The sequence below is a fragment of the Accipiter gentilis genome, chromosome Z (genome assembly GCF_929443795.1).
Source record: "Accipiter gentilis chromosome Z, bAccGen1.1, whole genome shotgun sequence".
In the NCBI taxonomy this organism is placed as follows: domain Eukaryota; kingdom Metazoa; phylum Chordata; class Aves; order Accipitriformes; family Accipitridae; genus Astur; species Astur gentilis.
The window spans coordinates 12,192,492-12,216,627 of NC_064919.1; the positions used below are offsets into that span (position 1 = coordinate 12,192,492).

At 43.9% G+C, this 24,136-nt stretch overlaps 1 protein-coding gene and 1 long non-coding RNA gene across 3 annotated transcripts in view; one reads left to right on the plus strand and one right to left on the minus strand.

Moving 5' to 3' along the window:
* Nucleotides 1-1,903: 1,903 nt before the first annotated feature.
* The window catches only part of KIAA1958 (KIAA1958 ortholog), a 77,612-nt gene continuing 55,379 nt past the window's right edge, over nucleotides 1,904-24,136 (minus strand). The window contains exons 4-5 of one of the 2 annotated variants that reach the window (XM_049796139.1): nucleotides 4,076-4,249; nucleotides 1,904-2,994 (exon numbers count right to left, since the gene is read on the minus strand). In XM_049796139.1, the coding sequence (XP_049652096.1) occupies nucleotides 2,119-2,994; nucleotides 4,076-4,249 (1,050 nt within the window). In that variant the 3' untranslated portion in view covers nucleotides 1,904-2,118. Of the gene's footprint in view, nucleotides 2,995-4,075; nucleotides 4,250-15,591; nucleotides 23,976-24,136 lie in introns of those variants that run through there. The other variant, XM_049796138.1, reaches the window with a different exon arrangement.
* Nucleotides 2,742-11,929, plus strand: LOC126036423 (uncharacterized). The gene is made up of 4 exons (XR_007505147.1): nucleotides 2,742-3,027; nucleotides 5,225-5,622; nucleotides 7,070-7,170; nucleotides 9,499-11,929. It is a non-coding gene; the product is annotated as an uncharacterized LOC126036423 (long non-coding RNA).

Below are 24,136 nucleotides of genomic sequence, written 5' to 3' on the forward strand. Positions count from 1 at the left end.
AGAGGTCTAAACCCAGGCAAGTGCCCACCTCTCCTGCAACACCAGGTTTCCCCTGGGCACACAGGCAGAGAAGGGAGCTGAGGTCTTCTCAAGGAAACCCTCCACCCTGTGCTGCCACGGCGCCAGGACTCTGGAGCCCACCACAGAGCATTCCTGACCCGCCAAATACAGCTACTTCAACTGAGCAGAGAAATTAAGGGCAAAAAATTCTAGAGATTAGAGGAACAGCCACTGGCTTTTGTACCTCCTATTTGTGCCTGAGGAGACCTCACCATGCCTGCTTTTACTGCCAACAGCCACCAGAAGCTCCCAGCCTGGGAACTGCTCTGTGGCAGTGACTGCAGGAGGAGCTCCAGCAGGTCAGCACCTCTAAAGAACAGGTTCCTTGATTAGTTACCGAACAAAGAGTCTGATTTTCTGAGTGCACTCAGGTTTCAAAATGGTTTGTGTTAGAACAACTTCTGCTCCTTTCAAAGACAAACCCTATCCCAGCTCAGCTTCGGCTTTTCCTCAGTCTTAGCTGGTGATTTGCCCTGCAGGACTCAGAATGGGTTTTTTTTAACAGGGAATGCCCTTTATGATCGCCCATGAAACAAAAGAAAATTATGACAAATAGTATTTTTCCTCTATGCGTACCTGAAACCCTGTTCAGGAAGAAGCTCCTATTTCCATCACATGAGCTTGTCTGGAAATCTTGAGCATCCTCTGCCTCCTCCAGCAAAAGCTGCCAAGGCTTCACAGCATCAGAACCTTAAAAAAACACCCTGACAGTGGGAAATAATGTCCACAGCCTGTGAGGGTTGTAGGTAGCAGCTCTTCCTAACAGATATTTCCCCTGCTAAAGTTGATGCTACTTGGTGTTTCAATAGCCAGCTAATTACATTCTTAAAATTAAAATAGTGCTGTTCAAAAGCATTTAAAGGACAGGAGCAATATTATATTTTACAACATAGAGATCCTACAAATCAAACTAACATTTAAAAAAAAATAATTCAAGCAATTTGGGGGAGGGCGAAGCAGTCTTTCAAAAAAAGTACAGCTAAATGTCATTTTATCTTTGCAATCACATATCTATTGGACTGAAGCTGTGATTTCAAGGTGTTATACAGTACTAGAAAATCAATGACTGCATAGTAGGCTCGGTAAACCTCATCAACCCTCTCACAGCCCTGAAACCCAGTGGAAAAAGAACTGCCATTTCTTTCCATTAGAATAGAAGCAGATTGCACTTCACCAAATTGCATGTGCCCAACTCTGTTTCAGGTCTTCCAGGTTTTCTTTTCTGTGACTTAAAGGCTTGCCACAGCTCGAGCTGAAATGAAGGTTTCCTCTCAACAGAAAGTGGACCAAGGTGTAGGGGTAGAAGTTTAAGGCAATTATTTTTACAACTGACCACTGTTTTTTGAAAATTACATCATTTGGATGCCAGACTTGAGACGTCTTAGAGTGCTTTCATTTTTAAAAGATACTGAGCATTTTACTTCTGATAAAAGCCCCCTTTAGGATGTCTCAAAACCTGGACAGCCCCAAACTGCTCATTTTTAAACTCAAAAGTGCTCACCATTTATAAATGACTGAATGAAAATGCTGTCCTTTGGGGATACTGTAATTAATTTCATCTGTTTGTTTCTTATTTGGTAAAGCCGATAGCAGTTTCTAGCAGTACCTACAGATTCAGTGTAAATGACCAGGTATTGAAAAATATCTATATTTCCAATACACCAGACAAGTGGAGAAGACTGTGGACCATCAAAAAATGTGGTTCAGAACAGAGTAATTTTTGCACAGTAGCTCTGAAAGAAAGGATAGGCACTTCTGCTTCAAGAGTTTTTGGTCCCCAAAACTCAAGTCTCCTTTTGCCTAGCTATGCTTGCTAAGGAGGAAAGTCCATGATACACATGCACATTGCTGCCTCCAATGAGGAAAAAGCTCTCCACCACCTCTTTGCTCGGGAGACTGGGCAATGGTGAAGGAGACCACTGCCCCCCTGGTTTTCAGAACAAGGCTGTATTCATCCCCCAAATGGGACCGCACCACGTGCAATCCTCCTCAGGAAGAATTTAATGTCCTGTCTTTCCACTTCTTGCTCTTATTTGAAAGCGGCTCACCCTCTTCACATCACACTAAAGCAACTGGGTGAAGCACTTTCCTGGGACACTGGCTGGTGAGAGCAGACAGAGGACAGAGTTGCTGGCAGGGGCTAAGAGGGACAAACTTCCTGGAAGCCTGAGTGAAGGAGACAAAAGTAAAATTTTCACAGTGCTCCAGCTTCACTTTGTTTGCCAGCTTGGGGACGACACCTCTGAGGGAGCGGAGCCCCATCCTCCGCTCCTCGTACCAGACGCTCCCCATGCCGCAGACCTCCTTCTGGGCCGTCAGGTAGAAGGGAGACTTGGCCTCCATCTGCGACGGGGTTCGGTGTATGTACAAGTACTTGTAGAGGAGGCAGTACGGGCAGAGCTTGTGCCCATTCGAATGCTCATGGTAGATCTGGCCGTAACGTGCTCTTTTTACATTCACCCTGTTTTCTTGCTTCACGCTATATGTTCTGGCAACAAATGGCCTGTTCTGGGAGTCTTTGAGCAATTCAATGTCACCAAACATTAAGTCCATATGCTCCTGTAAGGTTCGCATGCTCAGGTACTGACTGTTGTATTTCACCACCATGGACAGCAGGGCTACGGGGCTGTCATCTCCCAGGCATCCTGTCCTCCACATCTCTTCCTCATCAGAAAGGGAGAAGTAGACAACGTTGCAAGAGTGGACACCAGACATCCCAGTCTTGCTCAGGACCTTAAGCTTCTCCTTGAGCTCTCTGGTGGAAGAGCTGAAGGTGCTGCTGGTGACAGAGAAACCAGCACCTGCATTCTTGAGGATCCAGTCCAGGCCCCATCGGATGGCGTGGAGGGATGTGGCTAGAAAGCCAGACCCATCTGTTTTCTTCACGGTGATGTAAAAGTCCTCCAGGAGTTCATTGAGCTTCACTGCTGGGATCTGGAACAAGAGGAAGTGGAAAGATGTGTCAAGGTATGTATCAGAAGGAAATGCATCACAGATGGGGAAGACACATTTAAGGATTCTCCACGCTCTGTCTGAAGAAACCTGCCATGGCCTCCACGCTTCCCCAGAAGTTGTTTCTGGGCAGCCCCTTAGAGTCTTGGGAAGAGGCTACGTGTTTATCTAAGCAAAAGAGATGGAATGAAACCCCATGTTGTAAGGATGTTTAGGCAGACCAGATGCATTTCACTGGCTGGCACCACTTTTGCACCAGCTGTAGAAATCCATATTCAGGAGAAAGGAGCCAAATTCCTGGCTTTTTTGAAGTGAATGAAGGTTTCAGTCACACTGAGGTGCAAATGTGTGACCTACTACTTGGGTGTAGTACTCTATACTTTTGCAGTAACGTGGTACATATGGAAACTTTTCAGACAAAGAAGGTAGAGGAGGAGGAGGAGGAGGAGAAAGAAAAGGAGGATGAGGAGGAGAAGGAGAAAAAGGAGAAGCAGCAGTAACTTCTTCTTTTGGCCATGAGATGTCAGTATTGCAGTCAGGCTGCCAGTGAGGCTGCTTTAGCCTGCCAATGGCTTAGATCAACCTAACAGAGAAACTTAGCTATAAAAACGTAAGTCGGGCTTTTTTGTACTTTGGCCCTTAGCCACAGCCTTTATTTTTGGTGTGCACGCTTATTTTGCTGGGAGTTCATTTTTGGAGAAAAGTCCTCAAATGCTCTGAATTGCATTGGCTAGCTCTGGGGGTGGAAATCATGCAAACAGTGTGTCCTTAGGGTAACAGCAGGCAATCTTGTCACATGGCAGCATGAAGCCAAGGTTGTATACAACTGTCATGTACATGAAAATCTTTAGTATCACCCTGGGTTTCCAAGCTACTGTCTCAACCATAAAGGCAACATGAAAAGGTTACAGCTTTATTAAGAGAAACTTGGAAGGTCCCCAAGACCACAAGGTTGTGAAGAAGGCTGAAATCCCATCTCCTTTCAAACTTCATGATAACTTCATTGACCAGGAGGGCTGGCTCCCACCACTGAAAAAAACAGTGTTTTGCTAAGTTTTCTGACCTTAGTGATGTCCATGTAACCTCTGAGTCCTTTCGTCATGCACCAGTATCTCCACACGCTGAGAGCATAGAGGGTGGCCTCGGTGGTGTTGGGGCTCACGGCACTGATACACAGGTATCTGAGGTCATCATCAAAATTAAAGATGGGAAACTTGTTGAGCTTAGTTGAATACACTAAAAAACAAATAAAAGGGGGTAAAAATAGCTTGTCCTAGTAACATGCCGCCACCATTTCTGGCTAAAAGCAGCTTGGTGTTTTTCACAAAATGTGAGGAATTTAGGAAAGATGACACACAGCACTTCCCTGATCATTTTCCACGAGTTTGTGTGCTGAAAATTCAGATGCAGCAGGAAGGGCACCAACATGAAGTCACCCTAAGGCTGCTGCAAAGCTAAAAATTACTGCCACACAGAGCCAGTAATAGAGAGGGAGTAACACAGCATCTTTTACCTTGCTGCAGAAACAGTGGAAGGATGACAAAAACTCATCATATTCCTATACAGCCTGACTTTCTGCTGCTGGTGTATCACACCACCATGGTGTCTGTGCAAGTTGGACAGGCAATGCTAACCAAGTAGGATTTTCCACTCATACCCACTTTCTACTCCCTGCTAGATGCAACAGGATCAGGCCCTGTTGCTTCAGTGGACCAAAGGCAGGTGCATCTTGATGAATACCATGAGTTAAGTGAAGACATGTGGTGTGCATTTCTTAAAAGGAGAGCTTCAGGCCCACAGGCAGAAACTGAAAGTAGAGGATTGATGGAGAACCTTTTTATAGATGTTCAGACACTTAATATCCTCTATGAAAGAGTAATACATTTTTATGATACCACTATAATTTTATTATATCCACTATACTTTAAGTCTACTTTTTACAGGGCTGAAGCTAATGGATTTTGCAGCCCAATGCACGTTAGCTGTGAAAGGTTGCTCTGAACATCCATGCACTGACCTAGTGATCCCCACGATGATCATCTCAGCATGGCAGGAAAAAGGAAGAGGTAGTACACATAAGAGGAGGGAGATGTTGGAGTTCTCCTTCTAACCTTCAATTCTGCAGCCGCAACTGGCTGTTGCTGCAGCCCCAAAGGTGGAACTCTGCGCACTAGAAAGAGGTGATTTTAAAAAGAGGTTTCTGTTGTTGCAGGTTTTGCTGTTAATATAGTATATAAAAGATAAAGGAATGGCATAAACCCAACTGAAGAACCCACTGCAAGCAAAACAAGCTGCCATGCTGAATAGTTGCACCATGCACGGGCTAAGGATGTAAGCATGTTGTCTGATCCTCTGAGCTCTGGACACTTCTATAACAGGAGTCCTCAGTCTGTGGTCTGCAGACCCCTGAAAGCCCAGGGTCCCCTGCTGAAGACTCCAAGAAAGACTGGTGGAAAAAAGCATGCTATGCAGAGGGCACATCTGAAAAATGCACATTGCCATGCAAGCCCATGCAGGTGCAGAGGTCTCACAAACTGAAGGAACCCTCTCTTCCTTCTGTACACTGCAACTAGTCAGTGGACAAAACCAGGACTTCTTTCCATCTGAAAGGTAGGCTGCAAGCATTTTTTTCTAAACTGAGCTGCGTTTACAAACTTTGCTCATGGCAAATGATCCTCCTCTGTCTGTGCTGGTGACCACTGCCTGTGGTGGCTGGCAGCCACCTTGCTCTCCTGCTAGCCCAGGGATGGTGCTGCCGAAGGGGTGTGTTATGACAAATTCAGGTGGCATGAACTTGGTGGAAGATCTTCAGGTCCGTGGTTTCACGAGTTTTGTGCAGTGAGTTATTAGGCAGACAACTGCTAAGGAAAGGCCAGGATGCTGATGGAAATGACAAGCTGTTCAGTTGCCAGCACTCTCCTCGACAAGGGTTTGCCCTCTTGTGCCCTCAGGCCTTGCTACAACCCTCTGGCAATGACTGTTCAGGCACTGTTTGCCCCCTACCAATAAACAAATCTTAAGTCAGTTCTCCATAAAGCTTTGTACCTCCCAGGATGTTTGTCTGCCCAGCCCATGGATTGGTAACATTCACCCCCCACATCACATTTTCCCACAAGTTGCTTGCTTCTCTGCTTCTGCAACTGCCATCTCATGAGCTGCCACCGGCTCACACTGCTGGCTCACCCGGGGACTACCTCTGAGAGCACCAAGAGCACTTTGGGAAACAGCATACTATAATCAAGAGCCTAACTATACAACGTCAGTTGCCCTGGAAGATACAACAGCACCAGCCCCACTGAAGTTCTCACACTGCAATTAATCCCAGAGGGATTAACTTCTGACAGGCCTTGCTTTGAAAATTATGGTGGCCATTTCCTGAATGACAGTATCACTTGGGCAATTTATCGAACCACAGCAGAAGACAGACTTAGATTGCTTCTGGCTTCCCAAAGCAGGGTTTATCATGAGCTATGAAATTAAGTCATAGTTCCCGGTTTCTCCAAATTCCAGATTTTCAAAACTGGGGCATCTGGTTTGAGCTGAGCTCTGACACTTGATAGTGCTAACAGTAACAGCTTGTTATTAGTTCTACTTCAGTCCTGAAGTGGGACAGTGAGTCAAGTGCTGCACCAGAACAGGATACGCAGATGGCCATTCAGGGATGTTTCATACCTTATGCACAGTGATTCCCATTAAAGTCTGTAATGTTTTTTCCTTTTCTTCCCAGTGGACACCTTGTCCTCATAAACTCAGAAACTACAAAAATTGGCATGAGTTGCTCTAAGACTTGAGAATATAGCCAGATCAGAAAGTTATGGCTACTGTGAGCAGCGTGCAGCTCTAATACTTGCAGCAAAGGAGACTTAGCATAACAAAAATTAAATAAAATGATGACTTTGTTATGGCAAGCATGTATCAGCTACCATCTGTAAGGGTGTTGTATCAGAAGGCTGGAACAAGAGTTACCTCATTTTCCACTCCTGCAGGAAATAGACCATCCTTGCTTCTCTTTTTTTTTTATCAGCATAATGAATATTTGCTTTCTTTTGTCTGAGAGAAAACAGCTTATTCCTTTCATTCTTGGAGAGTGTGGAAGAGTCCTGGAAAAGGATGGGTTCTTGGTTCAAAAGCACAGCAGTGCACGGGCTCTGTTTAAAGGTAAGCGTATTCCCATGCTGCCTTCATCACTGACTTAAGTGGCTGCATACCAAACCACAAAGCTCTTTGCCCAACATTGCTTGTCAGCAACTGTATGATGCTCTAAGAGCTTTAAATGGTGTCTGAACACCTCATGGAGTACTTGATAGAGGTGTTGGGACACTGCCAGGACACGCTAACAAAACCTACACCCTTACCAAGCATGGACAGGAGTTCTCACTGGGACCTGTCAGTCAGAATTTGGCAAAGCATTAAACAGCCAGGAACACACATTCCATATCCAGAAGGGCCTTGCAAACACTGGTGCTCTGGGTTATAATCACATCAGCACTTGCAGGTTCTGGATCAAGTCCCATGAGACTGCATTTTTATGTGTGTAACTCACAGGCTGCCTGTAAAAGCAAGCAAGTCCTGACTCAGTATGGCTGTAGGTATGGCATGAGTAACAAACATGGAGGAGATTGTGCACCTAAATCTCAGAGTCCTGCTCCCTCACCCCTCATATGCCTTTTGCCTCCCTCTTCCTGGAGGTTACCCAAGGGCTTATTTTCAACAACACTTCAGGGGATGCAGCCTAGGTATGTGAATACACAGCACTTGAACACCTCAGTAATGATGGTTCCTTTGAAAAAGTCATTTTTCTGTCTGGTTCATCTGATGCTACACTTGTGGCAGAAACCCTGCAGAATCACACAAAATGGCCATCTGCACAGGCACAAGTCCCCTTGCCAAATTTCTGTCACTGAAATGATACATCGTACAGGAAAAAACCAGTTATATTTGTCATTGCTTGCCAAAACATGCACACACCCTACATCTATGCAGACAACCATGCTATTATCTGATGGTTTGTAGGTGCTCCATGCCAGACCTTTTAAGTTGAAATGCACATGGTGAATGTCTAGACACCTAATGCTCTGCTCCATGATGAGGCTAGGAGTTGTACTGTGTGTGTGTGTTTGGTGAGGGAAGAAGAGGGGGGCTGCCAGATGAGCTAGTTAAGATGCCATCAAAACTGGTGAGGTCTCAGATCTGATTTCTCTTTACATCTCTGCATTCTTCCCCTAAAGCAAAGGCAGTTACTCACAGAGCCTGTTGCTGTTCATGATGCAAATTAGCAGTCATTGTCTTAGTGACACTATGTCAGAAAAGCCAGAGGACTGTATTCATCCTCCCTCTGTGGAAGCAAACATATTAATCCCCCCCCATCCACCCTAAATAAAGATCAGATCTCTGTCATACCTGGACGTTCCTAAAATCCCCAGATTCTACTCATCTTTAACTGGCCTTTACTCATTTTTGTGCTAGCCCAGTCTGCAAAGATGCTGACATGTATCACAGGCTCCTGGCAGATACCACTGTTGTCCAGAAAGAGCAGGGATTTTAGATGCTGTTTAGAGGCCACCTGGCTCTCACAAGGTGAGCAGGGAGACACTCCTGTGCTGCCTGCTGGCTTGCAGGAACCAGGCGTCTGATACAGTGCCAACATGGCCTGACTGATTTCTGGTCTGCTGAGCAGTTTGATGACCACATTTTACAACCGTGTAAGCAGTCCCTCTTCCAGAAGGGGCTCCAGACCCAGAAGCCTGAAGCGCACAGATGATGTGGAGAGGCGACCCCCATAGCCGATGGCACTGCAGAGGATACAGCTTAGCTGTCTGGCATTGTAGGATGGGCAATGCTTGTCTGCTCAACAGTTTCCTCAGGCAACCCTCTACACATGAGAACATCTGGCCACCTTGAGCCTCCAAGAACATTTCTGAGGTTCCTTCACCAAGGCCCAGACTCACAGAAATCTCCTTCCAAATGCAGATGAATGGCATCACCTTGTATTACAAGGTTAATGGCTCAATGGCTAGCAGCATCCTATCTCAACACTCAATGCTTGTGCCTGCCTTTCCCTGGGTATACATTTGAAGCAGGTTTTTCTGCAGTTGTGTTCTGTTTGTCATTTTGCGTGGAGACAATAGTAACTAAAAATGTACTTGCAAGTACACGAGGAGCTCTGATGTGAATAATCATGCTACATGCAGGATTTTGTCTTCAAGCTCTTCCAGGTGTCATTTCCTCACAGCTTTCAGAGAAGCAGCAATAAGCACGTCTTGTGCTGCCAGTCATGTGTATGCATTCTCTTCTGGGTACCTGTAGGAATTTGGCCCTTAGAACAAAGTGTTCATATACAAATAGCTATATCTTCTTATACATAGCCATCTTTTTTTTTTTTCCTTTCTAATTATTCTCTTTGAGAATCAATGCTATCAACAGTGAAGGTTGTAGCATAGTAAGCCATAAGGCTACTCTAAAAAGAAATCTTACTCATCTTTCCAGGGACAGCTGCCAATTTCCATTTGTCTTTGGTGTATATTACAAAGCAAACCACCAGCGAGTTACAGACTCCACTTTGCCATGTCCAAAGCCGATCTGAAGAGGCAACATGCCATAATGTCCCTGAGCAACTTCTACATAGTTGCAGTCATGATATTCTTAAGCAATGTCTCGAGCACAATGTCCAGATGTGTTCAGCTGCAACTAGAAGACTTCATCATGTTTGTGAGCTCATCCCAGGGAAGCACTCTGGATTGCCTAAGCCAAATTCCTCAGCACTGTTTGCCTAGCTACCCAGAAGGCCTGAACCCCACAAGATGGCACACAGCGTGTGCATGCTGCTGCTGGTTATCCTTGGGTATGAGAGGAGAAGGAGGAGGAGCAGCAGCAGCAGCAGCAGCAGCAGCAGCAGCAGCAGCAGAGGACCCACAGCCATCCCACCCACTGTGGAAGCATGGAAGTTCTTAAAGTGGCAATCTGGGTTAAATCAGTGTACTGAGGGAAAAGTGAAAGCAGCTCAGTTACCAGAACTTTACCAGTCTGCTTAGCTGAACCTGCATTAACCACATTAACCATTAACCACCACCTGCAATACTCACTTTTAGACCAAAGGAAAGCACATTAACTTCAACCTCTGTGAAGACAGCTTAATACAGGCTATAGAGTTTAATCCAACAGGTTTACTGTGCATTTGCAAGAGACAGTGAAAGCACCCATTAGCCCCTGGCCATCACCTGTCCACACCTCACTTCTCTGTCCCTTCATCCAAAGGCCTCTGTTTTTTATTTCCACTTGTCACTGGGACCACAGCAGCACCTTTGACACGATGGATTTTATGTGCTGCTGTGCTGAGCAACAACACACTGTCCCAGCACTAGCACCAAGCAACAAGAAGGTGATTTATTTAGCAGAATTCACCAGGTGATGGAAATGCAGTTCCAGAACACCTGGTGAAAATCCTGTTCCTCTATCCTTAACCCATGGTGTCACTTAGCTCTACTGTCCTGCACTGATGTCCTAACACCAACACAAACACATTGCTGTTCCCTAGGTGGCAGTTCCCTGAGGGATTGCCTTCTTCCTTTTTCTCATGTTCCTTTGGCAGAACCTGAGACACTCTGATGTTCTCAAACACAGTTGTCATCCCATGAACAGCAGCTCGGTGGAATTTCATTGGAGCTCTCAAGGGATTTTTCCATTTGGGATGTTTCTCTTTCACAACATAGGGGCTTTATTAGCTTTAGTTTTCTGGTCCTTTAATTTTAAAATCTATTGACACAGAGAAAATTCAGACCTGACAAGCAGCTGTCTTAAAAGATGCATATCCTTGGATGCACATTTAATTTTATTCTAGATGAACATTAAAACGAAACTATCAGAGAGCAGACCTTACTGCTGAAATTCTAAGTGCAAAATAAGTAATTTCAAGCCAAACTGTGCCTTGGAATTGATATAACCAGATGAGGGTCAGGAAAATGACTTTAATCCAAAAAGGCTCTCGGGATGTAGGCTTTCAGTCCTACTGAAGTGAGATTAAATGAGCACATGGTTCAAATCAAGCTTGCTTTTAAGTACATTCCTGAGCAGGGAAGGACTTAAGCAACTGTTTAAATGTTTTCCTGAAACACAACCCCAGAAGTTAAAGAGAGTATGACAGCAACAATTTCTTGGTGAGCCTATTTGCACTCTGCTAATCAAAATGCATCACAGGTCCATGGGAACTTCCCAGTTATGCTGATATTCACACTTGAAAAGCAGGAGAGAGAGTGCTGTGCTTTTTTTATACAATGATGTGCTTTGAAATGCCAAGTAAATTGTTTTCACTTGATTAAAGAAAGCAGTCAACTTTCCAGAAAACAGTTTATTAAACACATGAGACTTGGTTGCTACACCTAATTACAGACAAAATACTGTCAATAAAGCATGCACTTATCACAGACATCAATGACTATCTTGATTATTTTTTAAATGGTCTTTAATTCTGTAAGTTTAAGGCTGTACCAATACAAATTTTAAAAAACGAAAATAAAAAGTCACACTACAATAGTAGCAAACATTGTACAGACAGTGAAATCAATCTCTAATGCAGCAGAACCAGACTTCTTGAAGATTATCATAAGGGAATAAAATGGAGCTGAAGTGCAATAAAGATCAGAATATATCTGGAATTTGCAGATCAGTAAAAGTAAATGTCATACTCCAATTAGCACACAACACTCTTTTCCAAAGCCTAATTATCAGACAAGTAAGCAAGGGATGAAACTCAGACACCATCAAAAAAAAAAAAAGACCTCTTGGTTTTACTTTCTTCTTATTGAGAGCACTTTTGTACTCAAACACTAAAAGAGCATTTTTCAAGAAGACATCTGACTGAAGTGTGGCAGACTGCAGTACAACATATGTTTATTTACTCCATCCCAATTAAAGAAGAGTGGAGTGTCTTCCAGTAGGGAAAAAAAACCAACCCACAAACCAAACCACCAAAAAACCCCACAGTTCTCAAATGGCACAAGTGACAGACAACTTTGTTGACCATATCGGTCTTCACCTGTGAAGGGCCTTAACCTGTATGAAGTTTGCTTCTTAAAAACAGGCTGCAGAAATAGCAATATGGCATCCACACAGGTCAAAACTTATCCAGCTGATGAGTAAAAAGATTATGAGGCCTGAAAACCCAGCTGGGGATCTGGGGCTCAAAGTAGGTTATGAAATCTTTCCTCATTTGCAGCAGCGAAGCCTTTTTGCTCATTGTCAGGTTGCTGTGCAACTCCAGAAAGAAGGTAATTTGAAGACAATGGAGTTGAACAGGTAGCTCTGAAAATGGACTGTAGTTGACAATTTTGCTCATGTTTTCAGAAAATAATCCGGTAATCTCTCCCCTCCCCTCAGCTATTCTAGATTTGCAAATCTTAATGTATTAAAATGCATCAAAATATTACTTCTTCCTAATAAACCACTGTATATATAATCTCCCAAATGCAGGGGCAAGAGATCTGTTTAAGAAGGTGTCCTGTGTACAGAAAACTGCATTTTGAGTGGAAAATATGTAGCACTGCTCATGCTAAGATCTCTGCCTCAAATAGCTGATTACAGCTGGTGCTTGCACAGGGGTCTAAAAAAAGCTTAAGTCCCCCAATTCCACTGGGGTTTGGGTGGATAATTCTCTCCTGGATCCTTTCAGCAGCACAGCCTAAGCTACAGTTTTTTTCTAAATAAAAAATAAAAAGCAAGCTTGTCCTCCAATATAATGCACTTCAGACAAAATACAATTACAAGAGCAGCTACAGGACTGACATGCACACTGAAGGCATCACAGGAATTGGAAGGTGGTATCTAAACCAGCACACCATTAGTATCAGCCAGTTGCTGTCTTGAAACCAGTGAACCATGGTGAAAACCAAACAAATTCCACTTGAGATTTACACGCCACAGGCAGCAGGCTAAATCCTAATGCCAGGTCTGCACCTGTAGAACCATAACTGCACTTCCAGCATGCAAAGTGCTAAATAAAGGATACTGGTTGCTTTCCTGATTCGGATCTAAGCTGGAGATAATGCAGATGCATCTAGCTTCACAATGGAAGAGAAGATGGGGGAAAAACAGCTGCTGTGCTGCAGGAATCTGATGCATTTTTTTGGCAACTTGGGCCAACACATAGAAGCAGCTAGGAAGACCAGTTGGTAAGACAATTAGTACAATTGGTGGGACCATGAAGACTCGGATCTAGCTATAAATAGAAATGCAGGAAGTAAGACCGTTTATCACTGCCTTGTATATTTAATATTAGGGCTGTATAGGCAGGAGTTCTGTGGAGTAAAAACTCTTCACTCATACTAGTGGAAGCATGTGCTTATGTGTAAATGGCTACTAGACAAGAAAAACAATGGAGAAACACATAGCAACTGGTCTCAGCTGGCTCCTGATCTGGCAGAAGGAGCCTGAAGAAGCCACCAATTTTTAAAGGACAATGAAGGGGCCTAACATTTCCTCCCAAGCCCTATTCCCTCCAAGAGATGGGAACTGAGGTGCTGCAAAAGGCTTCTAAGCATCCTAATCACTTGTGGAAGGTTTAGGTCTTCAGCTGGGGTTTTCAAATTCATCAATTTGTGGGGAACTGGCTTGCCACCTACTACATGGGATGATTGTCAGTGTGTTCTGGGCTGCTTCTTTTAATAATGCTTTTTGTAAATTGCCCAGGTATCACAAAAAAAAACAGAGGAGCTGCATTGAAAATTTTAGTATAAGCTTTTCTGGAAGTATTTTACATCACAGGGGCTGCAAATTTTCTTGCTGGGGAACAGACATGGCTTTATACCAGTACCTGTAAGGATGAATTCAATGCACTCCTATTTTCCCAATCACACAGTTTTTCTGGCAACTTGGTATTCTGATTTGAAAAGTCTTTTCAAGACGTGTAACAGGCTTTCATCTCTCAGTTGAGATGGAAACCGGATGGTTAGTCTTTTTTCCATACAAAATACTATTTTAAAGACCAGCCTAGATACAGTTGACCATGCCTCCTGGCTGGGAAATGCACTAGACAGATTAACATCTTGCATTTCCCTCCTGCCTGTTTCTGTTGTATGATTACAGTATGGCATGATTTCAGCCTGTCCAAATCTGATCAAAATCAAAATGAATGTGTACACGTGTGCGTATTTGCTATATTGCCAGATTTAAGCAGAGGGTGGAAAAGGAACTGAATGCAATGTCATATTTTTGATAAACAAGGTTTGTCTGCCATGAAAGCAGTTGGAAAGAATGAGACCAAAAATCTTGGGCTTGAATTTCATCCAATTCTCATTTGGCAGCAATGTGCGGCTTCAGTGGAGGCGGAACCAGGACTGGAATCCACCACTTGACCAGGCTGACACTTGTTTACATGAGCAGGCTCCCAACTGTTATGAGAGCTAACAGTTTCTTATGGTAATCAGAGGATTGCTTTCATTAAATGGCATTTTAGCATGCTCCACAATGACTTGAACAGGCTTGGCTAATCACTGGATTCATTACCAACAGGAACATTTGGGTACTACGCATTCCTTCATAACCCTCACATTCACAGTTGGCAGACTGCTGCTGCAGGAGGTATAGCTGGGGAAGATGGCTTCTTTTCAGCTCTATTAAAGGGTTTTATTCCCAAATGAAAATTAATGAGAAGACATTTTAAAGAGAGCGTTCGAGAATTTTTTTTCTTTTTACTTTTTTTTTTAAGCTTCAAGCTGGTAAGTGATCATCTGCGCAGAACAAGATATTAGAAATTTGGCACCTCCTGTCTACCACAACATATTGATTCCTTCTACAGAAGGCACTAAATACTGGCTTTAAACAGGAAATGAACAGCAGATGCAGAGTTTTATCATGACACACAAAAAACCTGCTAACTGGCACAGCTTCGTAGTACATTTTTCAGTTACCTACAATGGTGGTGATTATAGCAGCAATGGTTAGCATTTTTACAAGTACCACATAAACGTACAAATGTCTAGAACATTTAGAAAACATGCAAAATTTCAACAGCAACATCACTGAATCACGCAATGCATAGAAATTATTATTATTATTATTATTTTATTATTTGGCAAGACAGTGAATCTTTCCCTTATAAAACAAAACAAAAGAATTAACAAAATCTACTTTTTTTACAAACTGTTCTTAAAAAAGTTGAGTTGTCATTAAATTCAGTGAGTGGAATTTAGCCTTAGAGAGAGGTTTAACTCTGAGAATGAATTGGTTGCTTAGGAGAATTCGTATTGTTAGGTGCAAATTTGGTTATGTTTAAGCAAAATATGTTTTTCAATTGCTGTTTTGGAAGAAACAGTGCTAATCTTGTCAATTTACAAAATGGGAGAAAACAGATGCACATTAAAAGATTAGAAAGATTAAACATTGCATGCAGGGAAAGATAAAAGCCTTACTTTAGCTGTTTCTCCCTAGCACTGCTCACCATGAGACCAAGGGTTGTCATAGCAAAAATGCTTTTCAAAGGCAGAGTTAAAACCAGCAGATAATTAAAACAAATAGAAATGATTTTCTGATTCCAGTGTAAAACAAAGTAGGATATTAAAGGATAAGGATTATGCTTGCCTTCTTTAGAAAAAAAGACAAAATCTTTCATTGTGTTTGCCAGGTATTCCCACTGCCTTTCCACTATTTTCATCACACTTACATATTCTGCCATTTCTTTTTCTTCCAATCTTGAATATATGGTCTACCATGACAGGTCTCAAGATGACCCTGAGATAGACAGGTCACACAGACAAAAACAAACACTGTCAACACAGCTATGGCCAAGTCATGTCCTTTCCTGCATACTTCAAACCCATTTGTCCCAGTGTGGCTAGTCATGTGCTTACAGCTAAGTGCAGTTAACAGACCTGGCTGGGTGGAAGCAGGGGGCACAGGCATGCATTTCTCACAGTGGTCTGCAGAACTGGCACCAAATCCTCTCCAGCAGCACCACCCGGCTGGCTGGCACTGCCATTAACAGGAGCAAAACCAGGTTTTCAACATTTCTTCCCCTTACTGCTTTCAGACTCCATTAAGACCTTTCATGTCACATTCTGTCTGCACACCCCTGAATGCTCTGGGTATTTCTGCACCTGCATTTCACATCCAGGCACCCAGCCTTGTGCAGAGGAACCCAGTCGTTCAAGCTGCTCACAGAGAAAGCTCCCACAGAAGGCAAAGCTTGCAAGATCTGAACTATAAGCACCATGCAGAAGACAAAGGCCTCCACAAAGTGATTTACGCTGCAGTCATCGTTCAGTGCACCTTCAGCCTCAGAGTCACTAGGAGATTTGCCTTCCTACACAAAAGTTATCAAAACCAGTTTGAAGCCAGTTACTATTGCCTTGCCTTCTGCACCTATACTTTGCATCCACTGCTGAAGATACAGAGGCTTGAGTGTGCCTCCTACATTGGCTTCTTTTCAGGCTGGAAATTTGGCATATAGTAAGTGTATTAAATACGTGACAGTAGAAAAGAAGGAGGAATTCTAGCAGGAGCAGTGTGAGGCAGGGGTCTTATGGCTACACATGATTTAGGCCAGCTGAGAACATGCTATAATGGTAAGAACAGTCTCGGCATGATTACAGCCTTCAGAAAGTGGATCAAATTCTAGGCATGAGGAATGTTAAAGAGTCATCTTTGTTCACGAAAGTAACAGCTGAAGTGGCAAAGATAATATCTGTAAAATTAATTTAAAAAGTTTAGTTTTCTAGTTTAAGAAAAATACAGTATTTTTGTCCAAAACATTTTGCATTTTATTGATTCTTTTCCCCTCACTTGGCTGTTTCATTATTTTCTTGACACTTATGGGCTGTATAAAACAGTAGTAACAAAAAAATGCAAAGGCAGATTCCTGAAGTGTTGTGAAAGAGCTAAACACCTCTTCTGATGCCCACCGAAACTCTATCCCACTGAATTTCAATGATAGCACCTACCTCACCAGTCTCTTAAACACTGTGAACGAAACCTCTATTAATTACAAAAGATCAAATTGAAATCTGAAAAGGTACTGATTTTTTCAGATACTAGTGACTAGTGACTGCTGTGTAATGAATGCTGAGCACAAGAATAAAAGATTAGGCAAAAGCATCCTAATCCCTTTGAAACAGTAAGTCCATTTCCAATGCACAGACAAGTCATTTAATGGCATTTGTACAATAAAACAAACAGAATTTTGTCTGCATTACCAACTAACATTAACCAATTCAGTGAGAAAACAGAGGAAATAAATTCCTTGCTTGAGACTGAGACTATGTGAAAACCCATCAGTTAATGTAACGAGCAAATTTCGTGCCAAACCGATTGTTTTCCCCCATCAGATTAGGAATTAAAGCTTTAGACATCACCACTGCTTTGAACATGTTCCAGTGCATGGCTAGTGTCAAACTTTCCAACAAGCTCACAGATGTCTCTAAGCTGTGGGGCTTCTTAGCTTTCCGGCATTTCACTGCCGTAAATGCCTCTCTCCTGCTTTTGGGGAGCCCTGAGGTGCTGGAGGATGACTTCAGCAGAGCATCACAGGGCCTCAGCCAGAGACAGTGCAGTGGGGAGGAGCGGGCTGGCACCTGGTTTGCACGAGTGTAGCTGGAAGCACTGCAACCACACAACTTGCCAGGGGCTCGGAGAAACCCGACTTGTCCTCAGAAGGTCCACTCCATCGCCGGCTGAAATCATGCTGCTACAAAAGAGGCGGAGCAGTGATGTCCCCGGTGGCCCTCAGCTTTCCAAAATCCTCGAGGAGATATGGTGCAGCTTCACGTGCCCGTCATATGCTGTCCATGGGGAAAGCACCATCATTTAGTTGTGCTTAGGGCCTTCCCCCTTCTTGGCTTGCAGACACCTGGGTGATAGGGGTGTCCTTGACAAGCTATCCCCGGGCTCTCAGTTTTTGGAGAGTGGTGCAGTGACTCCCATGCTGCCTATGCACAGAGCCAACAGATATGCTGGGAGACACCAGCTGATGTGGTACTGTCCCCGGCCATCAAGGCACAGCTCAGCATGAGGACCATCACCAGAAGGTATAGTTCAAGTTTTTTGGCTAGGAATATAGCCATACTTTACGCTGGACTGCCTTCTCTCCACACACCTCCTCAGCACTGAGAGTACAGATTCAGCACACACATGAAAGCACAGAAAGAAAAGAAAATACATCCTCTCTCTTAAGAACAAGGTCAGCAAAGCAGCCATCTCTTCATACTGACATTTAGCAAAGAACACTCGTTAAGAAGTGCAGACCCACTTCCTGCCACATTTCATAGTGAACAGCTGAGTCCTTCTCTACCCTAACCCAGAGGCATGAATTGGCTCATTTCAGGCAAATCAAATGACATTTCTGTGTCCTGTAAGCTCTTCTCCTTCCCACACATTCACACTGCCTCTGGGAGTTCAGGGAGTCAGGGTGGTCCCGATGCCCTGTTGCCCAGACCACAAGGTGTTGAGGGCCAGTCATCTCAGTCCTGTTTTAGGGATGTCAATGGAAGACCAACCAGCACACAGATGTAGGCCTGGTCCTCTACACAGCAGTGAATTTAATCTCATTTCATGATTTGAAAGCTCTCTCACAAAAAGCAGCAGAGAAGAGAGAGGGAGAGCGCTTCCAGCATGAGAGACGCGAGCCTCCAGAGTGCTCGCATGCAGTATCCCACAAACCCTGCGTACCCGACGCAAGGTGGTCTGCCCTGAGCATGTTATCCCCAAAGCACAAGGTCACTTGATAGGCAGGGAGGGAGCTCTCAGCCAAGAGCTGCCCTGCACAAAGCGGTCCCCTTGCCCCACGGTGTAGACGCCGGGAGAGGGGAATATTAGAGGAGCAGGGATGGTGAGAGGAGCAGGGATGTTGGGGATGGGGAAGACTGGTCAGTAAATCACAGTCACTTGCAGCTTATTGTCAGAAGGAATGATCAGCCCATGCACCACATCTGCTAGTCAGGTCAGTCAATGCACTTACAGGATGTACTCAGACATGGTGACAAGAATGGTTGAATATGAGCTGGACAGGGAGGAAACCTAGTGCAAGAGGAATCTCAGTTTCTTTTAAGGCTGTTTCAGTCCTTAGGGCAGCCCAGGCTCTAGAGTGACACAACACCTGCTCTTCCTGCTCCCCATCTTCCCACCCCGCATCACTTGCTCAAGCAGCAGAACAAGATCCCGTCACAAACATCTGAGACAAGCATGCGCAGCAGTACAACACGTTGCTCGCATCCCATTCTCTACACAGCTTTCTAAGAGGGCAACCATGCTGTAGACTGAATACCAGTGCACAGCAAAAACCACAAAACAGCTCAAAAGCGTTGATGTTATTCATGAAGAATGTGCAACAGGGACACTGATTGCATTGTTAGATTGTCCTATATGTCAATAGTCTGGATGCTGCTATCATAGAATTATTGCACTATGCAAATGAACAAGGTATGTGCTGTTATTTTAGATATCCCTTGTAATTTAGTTTACAATTTAGTTTACAACAGTATTTCATTCTCCTGCACTTAAAAATACATTTTGTTGCATAAACTTGTATTTGAAAATTAAACAGGCAGTTTACAACACCCAGATATCAAAGACTTCAGTTCCAACTACCTGCATGAATATGTGTACATTGTGCAAACCCACAATATCATAAATACATGCATGAGTCGCTAATAGAACAGAGCTTAAGCCATCCAAGTGCTCACAGCTCTGCCCAGCTAAATGTGCAATCACGTGAACAGATCCAAGTGCATGTATTGTGCACAGCTGCATCCAGATCAGTCCAGTGACATCCATGTATAATCCCCATGTCTGACTCTTGGTTTGGTGTCATGAGAAGGCCACGTGGGAAAGCCTGCGCTAACATTGGTGCAGACTCCTTCGCACTGTGTGCAGGCCTGTGCTTTGGTACTCAGCCTTTTTCTTAAGTTCAAGGCCAAATTTTGCTCTTGGTAGCACAGAACAAATCTCCCGCAAGCTGGTAGATGGTTCTGAAGGCAACCAATATGTCTGCAAATGATTCAGAAAGGTCTCAATCTGCATTACACTTTTCATGGGTTTCCAAGGCTGCAGCAGCTGAGCCAGGCTAATGACTCTGTGATACTGGTAAGGGAACACCTTCCTCTGTCTTCCCTACTGGCTCTGCACCTCAGTTTGTGAGCAGATTCAACTCAGTAATCTGGCAGAAAATTATCTGACTGCCCCCTTTTTCTGCTGCATTTTCTGCTGGACTAGTGAGTTGAAAGGACTCACTGAAGAGGTTTGACATCAGATGAAAGAAAGGCGAGTGGCAGGAAAAAAGGTAGGGAAAAGGAAAAGAGAAAAGTGAGCCCCATTTTGGAGCCAGCTACCCCTATCTGTCTCCCATGGAAATCACAGCCTTACTGTGGGGCAAAAGCTTAACTTCTACACCAGAGCACAATGTAGTCAGGAGCACTGCAGTGCCTAACTGTAAGCCACTCCGCCCAACCGCCAGTTTACAGGCCGTGCTGGATGGGAGCAGTACGGTGTTTTGCCAGCTGCCCTTTTGATTTCATGGTAAAAGGTACATGGTATCAAGAGCCATAGCAGGAGACCCCAATCCTTTGCTTAGGCAGAGAGGAAGACTTATAAGAGTTGGCAGTACTAGCCCCTGGTCATACTGCCATGTCTTTGCACTAGGGAAGCTGTACACCACCACAGTGAGCTTGCAACTTGCTGGTGGCACAGGTCTGACACCCTCAGTTGGAGTACTGGGAGACAATTACAAGCAACTGAGTTGTCACCTGTCAGCTAAGCCACAGTGACTGGGACATCTGCTCTCCTGCCAGCATGAGACAAAACCATGAGAGTGGTTTACATCAGAAGTCTTCCTCCCAGTTGGTCAACAACCCTCCCAGGGCCTTAATACAAATGCTAATTCATAAAGCTGTGGGCACTCAATTCCTTGCAACTGTCCACAAATGAAGACTGGGTAATATGTCATGCTAAATGCCCTTCAAAGTTATTAAATTTATTTTTGGAGTATGATACTATTTGGGTATCATATTCTGGCCATATCTGTTTAACTGCTCCAACAAGTAGTCTATTTGGGGCTGCCCCGTCAGAATTTGCCAGGCAATCTGCCATCGGCACCAACTGGAAGCCGGAGTTACTAGAGATGTTGCAAAGCAGAACAAAACCACCCCTATAATATTGAGGCTATCACAGTAAGCACACATACTGCACAGCTTATCCTCGAGCCAGACATGCAAAAGTTGCTGATGCGCCCTCCTAAGCACAAAGGTATCAGAGACATTGCCCCACCCAGTGCATGGGCTGGACATGAGCACAAACCATCCTCACACTGTGGTAAACAATAACTGGGACAGTATGTGGAGCCAAGAAATCATGGGAAATGCTTTTTATTACCTCCCAGCTCAAAACCCAGGAGTGCCTGCCTTCTTTCTTCTGGGTCACTCTGAGCATTTTTGGCTCCTGCCAATGGAGCCGATGTCTGTGCTGGGGCTGAACTGCAGCACTGATGTGAAGCAGTGCTTCAGAGACCTGCTTGCAGCATGGCACATCCACAGCCAGTGATCTGCCTCCTTGGAGACAAGAATTGAGGAATTACCACACTAAATAGCCCACACAAAAGAGCCCACTTTGAGGCAACATGCCTAAGGCATACCCACAGAAGATGTGAACCATTCCCAAGCTCTGAGCCTGATAATAGTGTCAGAAGCAATTTGGTTATAAGGTCTGGTTTCCTACCATGTGGGGCTTGAGGAGAGACATGAGACAGCCACACCTTGTGTTGTCTTCTTTTCCCTACAAGATCAAGGCATCTCTTCCCAGCACAGAGGGGTGGTTGGGCAGGGGAGGAGAGGTGGGAAGCAGAGATCTGCTGCCCCACAAAGGCCAGCTGATATCCAGCCTCGTGTTGCAACACAGGAAAGGCAAGGTGGGGAAGTAGGTCAGATCCTGCAACAGCTACCACTGGGAAGTACTGAGATGAGTGCCAGTGGGGGTGAAACAGAGATCAAAGGCTTTCCTAGAGTTTGGCTCTGTGGTTGAGCTCTGCCCTGGCACGCCTAGGGGACTCCTTGGCATGGGACCCCCCCATACTCCAGCACATACTAAGGGCAGCTGCGTTGAGTCCTCAGTGAAAAACAGCAAAGAAATCCCACAGAGAGCGGCACAGGCCTTGCAAAACTATTTTTAACTGTACCACATTAAAAGCACTACCATGAAAAAGCAAGGCTATGCAAACAGCAATCAGATGGATGGCCTCATCTGCAAGCTGGGCAGCCGTCTTGCTGGCTGCACCCAAAGTCTTTTTGTGCTTCCCTCTCCTTCACCTACAAGTCAGATTTGCCATGGCACTGAAAGTAATGGACACAGCTTGCACTCACTTCAGTAGTGTCATGATTTGGTCTCAAGCCCCAAAACCAAGTCACAAAAGCATACCCTGCAGTATGAATGACCGCCTGTGCTCACCAGGCCACTGCCTACCCTACAGCCCTGAGAGACAGTGGCCAGTAACTCAGAGGCTGTAGATTTGGTGGTTACACTGCCATGGCATGCAAGACCTTGTGACAGCTGGCACACAGGAAACCCTGATTTTGTACCAGCTTTGCTACATGCGGAGCACAGAGATCACAGCCAGGCTGTGTCACCTGCAGGAAGCTTTGTGGGAGGACAGATGTTTGTTACAGTGGAAATCTCTGCTCTGAGACCTCCCAGGGGTACATCTGCTACCTACCCAATCCCCAAAACAGACCTTCAATAAGGCTTAAGCGAGGTGGAGGCATTCTGCCACCTTCCTCGCACACAGGAACATTTTATCTTAGCAACACAGAAAATGGGTTTTAAATGGTGCCAGGTGGGTTATTTTTATTTCTGTCTGCTACCTTTGTTTCACCTTTTCTTTGGAATTAGTGATGATTAAAGTCACTACACAGTTGCAGATCTAAAGAATATGAAGGATATGCAGGAATGTGAAGGAATAAAGACAAACAAGCATAAAAAACCCACAACAATAAAAAAACTCAAAACAAAAAAGCCCCTCAGTAACAGTTTGATCCAACACCCATGGGAAGTCAGCTGAGGTTGACTCTTTCATTAACTTCAGTGGGCATTAGATCACCCCAGCGGACTCATCTAAAGCCTCATCACAGCCCTAGGACATACTAGTGGAACGTAAACTAAGCTGAATTACTTGAGAAGTACCGTACATAATTTCAAAGGTCATGAACTATAATCATTCTCTGAAATACTGATTTTGTTAGTGTTTTCTCCATACTTAGAGAAAAACAATTATGTTGCAAAGTCAAATGTTGGAACAGTAGCATTCATTATTTCAAGGCTTTAAGGACCAAATTCTGCCTTCAGATTCACATGCACATTTCCCACTGTCTGCAATGGAAAAAGATTATGTGTAGCTGACTTAAATTTGTTTTCCAGCACTTAAAACTATCCAGCTTTTTCATTTTCTGTAGTAAATATGAAATTATCATTACACTCTCTATGCTATTTCTTTGTGGATTTCAAATGATGGCTTAAGACATATTTGATGCATTTTTTTCTGTACAGTTTGGAATAAGATTGTGGATTTTTCTGCACTGTTGCATTCCCCAGAAAACTGAAAGAGTGGCTCTAAGTCAGTAGATTTTACATTAAATATACACAGTGACAAAATACCAACAACCCGTGCTTAAACAGTTAAAATTATGTGTATGACATGGTTTTGCCATTATACTTTTGCATATTGTTGAAAACAATACTTTTTAGTCTAAAGACCAGCAACATTTTGATCACAGATAATCAACAAAAACAAAAGTTAAAATTAGCCTTTAGCTGAGTTCATGATTTTTTTCCCATCTAGCATAAATAAGCCTCAGGAAACAAAATAAAAAACAGATGAAAAATGTTGCAAATGGTTTCATGAACTTACATTGATGTATCTCTTATTTCTTGGTCTTCCTGATCAAGAATAAGCCAGCAGGTAAGAAGCAGCAGCCAGTGATAAGTTTGTCTCCTCCACTCTGGGAGGTCATGTTAAAATAAAAAGTTAAAAAAATGCTTTAAAATAGAATTGCTACGTAAGCCTCCCTGGGGATTTACACTCACTGATGTGTGCATGTTAAAAATGGTATTTCCAGTCTATCTTGTGTTGCCTGAGAACCATTTTTGTCTTTTTAAAATC